Below are 2,596 nucleotides of genomic sequence, written 5' to 3' on the forward strand. Positions count from 1 at the left end.
TGAGGCTCTGCAGAGGTGCAGGGGGAGGGAGGGAAGGGGGCTCTGCAGAGGTGCAGGAGGGAGGAGGCAGGCTCTGCAGAGGTGCAGGAGGAGGGGGGAGGTGGGCTCTACAGAGGTGCAGGAGGAGGGTGGGGGCTCTGCAGAGGTGCAAGAGGGAGGAAGCAGGATCTGCAGAGGTGCAGGAGGGAGGAGGTGGTTCTGCAGAGGTGCAGGAGGAGGGAAGGGGCTCTGCAGAGGTACAGGAGGAGGGAGGGGGCTCTGCAGAGGTGCAGGAGGGGGGAGGTGGGCTCTGCAGAGGTGCAGGAGGGGGGAGGTGGGCTCTGCAGAGGTGCAGGAGGGGGGAGGTGGGCTCTGCAGAGGTGCAGGAGGGGGGAGGTGGGCTCTGCAGAGGTGCAGGAGGGGGGAGGTGGGCTCTGCAGAGGTGCAGGAGGGGGGAGGTGGGCTCTGCAGAGGTGCAGGAGGGGGGAGGTGGGCTCTGCAGAGGTGCAGGAGGGGGGAGGTGGGCTCTGCAGAGGTGCAGGAGGGGGGAGGTGGGCTCTGCAGAGGTGCAGGAGGGGGGAGGTGGGCTCTGCAGAGGTGCAGGAGGGGGGAGGTGGGCTCTGCAGAGGTGCAGGAGGGGGGAGGTGGGCTCTGCAGAGGTGCAGGAGGGGGGAGGTGGGCTCTGCAGAGGTGCAGGAGGGGGGAGGTGGGCTCTGCAGAGGTGCAGGAGGGGGGAGGTGGGCTCTGCAGAGGTGCAGGAGGGGGGAGGTGGGCTCTGCAGAGGTGCAGGAGGGGGGAGGTGGGCTCTGCAGAGGTGCAGGAGGGGGGAGGTGGGCTCTGCAGAGGTGCAGGAGGGGGGAGGTGGGCTCTGCAGAGGTGCAGGAGGGGGGAGGTGGGCTCTGCAGAGGTGCAGGAGGGGGGAGGTGGGCTCTGCAGAGGTGCAGGAGGGGGGAGGTGGGCTCTGCAGAGGTGCAGGAGGGGGGAGGTGGGCTCTGCAGAGGTGCAGGAGGGGGGAGGTGGGCTCTGCAGAGGTGCAGGAGGGGGGAGGTGGGCTCTGCAGAGGTGCAGGAGGGGGGAGGTGGGCTCTGCAGAGGTGCAGGAGGGGGGAGGTGGGCTCTGCAGAGGTGCAGGAGGGGGGAGGTGGGCTCTGCAGAGGTGCAGGAGGGGGGAGGTGGGCTCTGCAGAGGTGCAGGAGGGGGGAGGTGGGCTCTGCAGAGGTGCAGGAGGGGGGAGGTGGGCTCTGCAGAGGTGCAGGAGGGGGGAGGTGGGCTCTGCAGAGGTGCAGGAGGGGGGAGGTGGGCTCTGCAGAGGTGCAGGAGGGGGGAGGTGGGCTCTGCAGAGGTGCAGGAGGGGGGAGGTGGGCTCTGCAGAGGTGCAGGAGGGGGGAGGTGGGCTCTGCAGAGGTGCAGGAGGGGGGAGGTGGGCTCTGCAGAGGTGCAGGAGGGGGGAGGTGGGCTCTGCAGAGGTGCAGGAGGGGGGAGGTGGGCTCTGCAGAGGTGCAGGAGGGGGGAGGTGGGCTCTGCAGAGGTGCAGGAGGGGGGAGGCAGGCTCTATAGAGGTGCAGGAGAAAGCTCGTCACTGATAAGGCTGGGAGGGGCTGAGCAGGACAAGACACTTAGGGTCCACCTTGACACTCCCTCGTGCAAGAACAGGAGAAGTGAGAAAACCACACCACGTTAGAAGCAAAACCGTGTTGGAAGATCTCCCTGTTCACACAGGCGCTAACTGCTGTGAGATGATGCCCATGCCGAGAAACACAGCACACGTGCGCGCGCACACACACGCATACACGTGTGCACGTGTGTGGGTCCAGGGAAGTGGAGCCCCAGCAGGCCTGACAGAAGTGGAAACCACGGCACGGGTCCACGGGACCCTAGGGAAGTCCCAGCTGCAGCTGCAGACCCCGGCCCCCCTCCCGGCCAGCAGGGCGGGCAGCGCACCCGGGCTGCAGGATGACGTCCTCATACAGCGCCCTCTGCCGGCTGGACAGGCGGCACTTGAGCACGTGCTCATACTTCCTCGTCAGCTGCTTCTCCACGTCCCGCTTCGTCCTCCTCAGGATGAACGGCTGCGTCACCTGCAAGCACGACCCGGACCGTGACTCCCGGACGCCGAGTGCTGCCCGCCCAGGCTGCCCACCCGGCGTACCCGGTGCAGGCGGATGACCACTTTGTGGTAGTAGTCCTGCGTCTCGTCGCTGGGGGCCTTCAGCGGGAAGCTCAGGTACGGCCGGGAGATGCCGGGGATGAGGAAGTGCACTAGGGCCCAGAGTTCAGGCAGCGTGTTGTGCAGTGGCCCGTCGATCAGGAGCAGGCGCTGCTGGCTGCGGGTGGGGCGGGAGGGGGCAGCTCAGACGGGCGGACCAGTGCTGACCACTAGTAGTCCTGCGTCTCGTCGCTGGGGGCCTTCAGCGGGAAGCTCAGGTACGGCCGGGAGATGCCGGGGATGAGGAAGTGCACTAGGGCCCAGAGTTCAGGCAGCGTGTTGTGCAGTGGCCCGTCGATCAGGAGCAGGCGCTGCTGGCTGCGGGTGGGGCGGGAGGGGGCAGCTCAGACGGGCGGACCAGTGCTGACCACTGGGGAAGGGGAGGGGCGGCCGCGTGGGCTAATACGAGCAC

The 2,596-nt window shown here is 68.1% G+C and overlaps 1 protein-coding gene across 1 annotated transcript in view; it reads right to left on the reverse strand.

Annotated features, from left to right (window-relative positions):
* Nucleotides 1–2,596, reverse strand: part of EP400 (E1A binding protein p400) — a 95,534-nt gene that overhangs the window by 59,876 nt on the left and 33,062 nt on the right. The window contains 2 exon segments of the mRNA XM_027771374.1: nt 1,920–2,056; nt 2,128–2,298. Of these exon segments, the coding sequence (XP_027627175.1) occupies nt 1,920–2,056; nt 2,128–2,298 (308 nt within the window).

Source organism: Tupaia chinensis, unplaced genomic scaffold, assembly GCF_000334495.1.
Source record: "Tupaia chinensis unplaced genomic scaffold, TupChi_1.0 Scaffold000211_1, whole genome shotgun sequence".
Taxonomy (NCBI): Eukaryota; Metazoa; Chordata; class Mammalia; order Scandentia; family Tupaiidae; genus Tupaia; species Tupaia belangeri.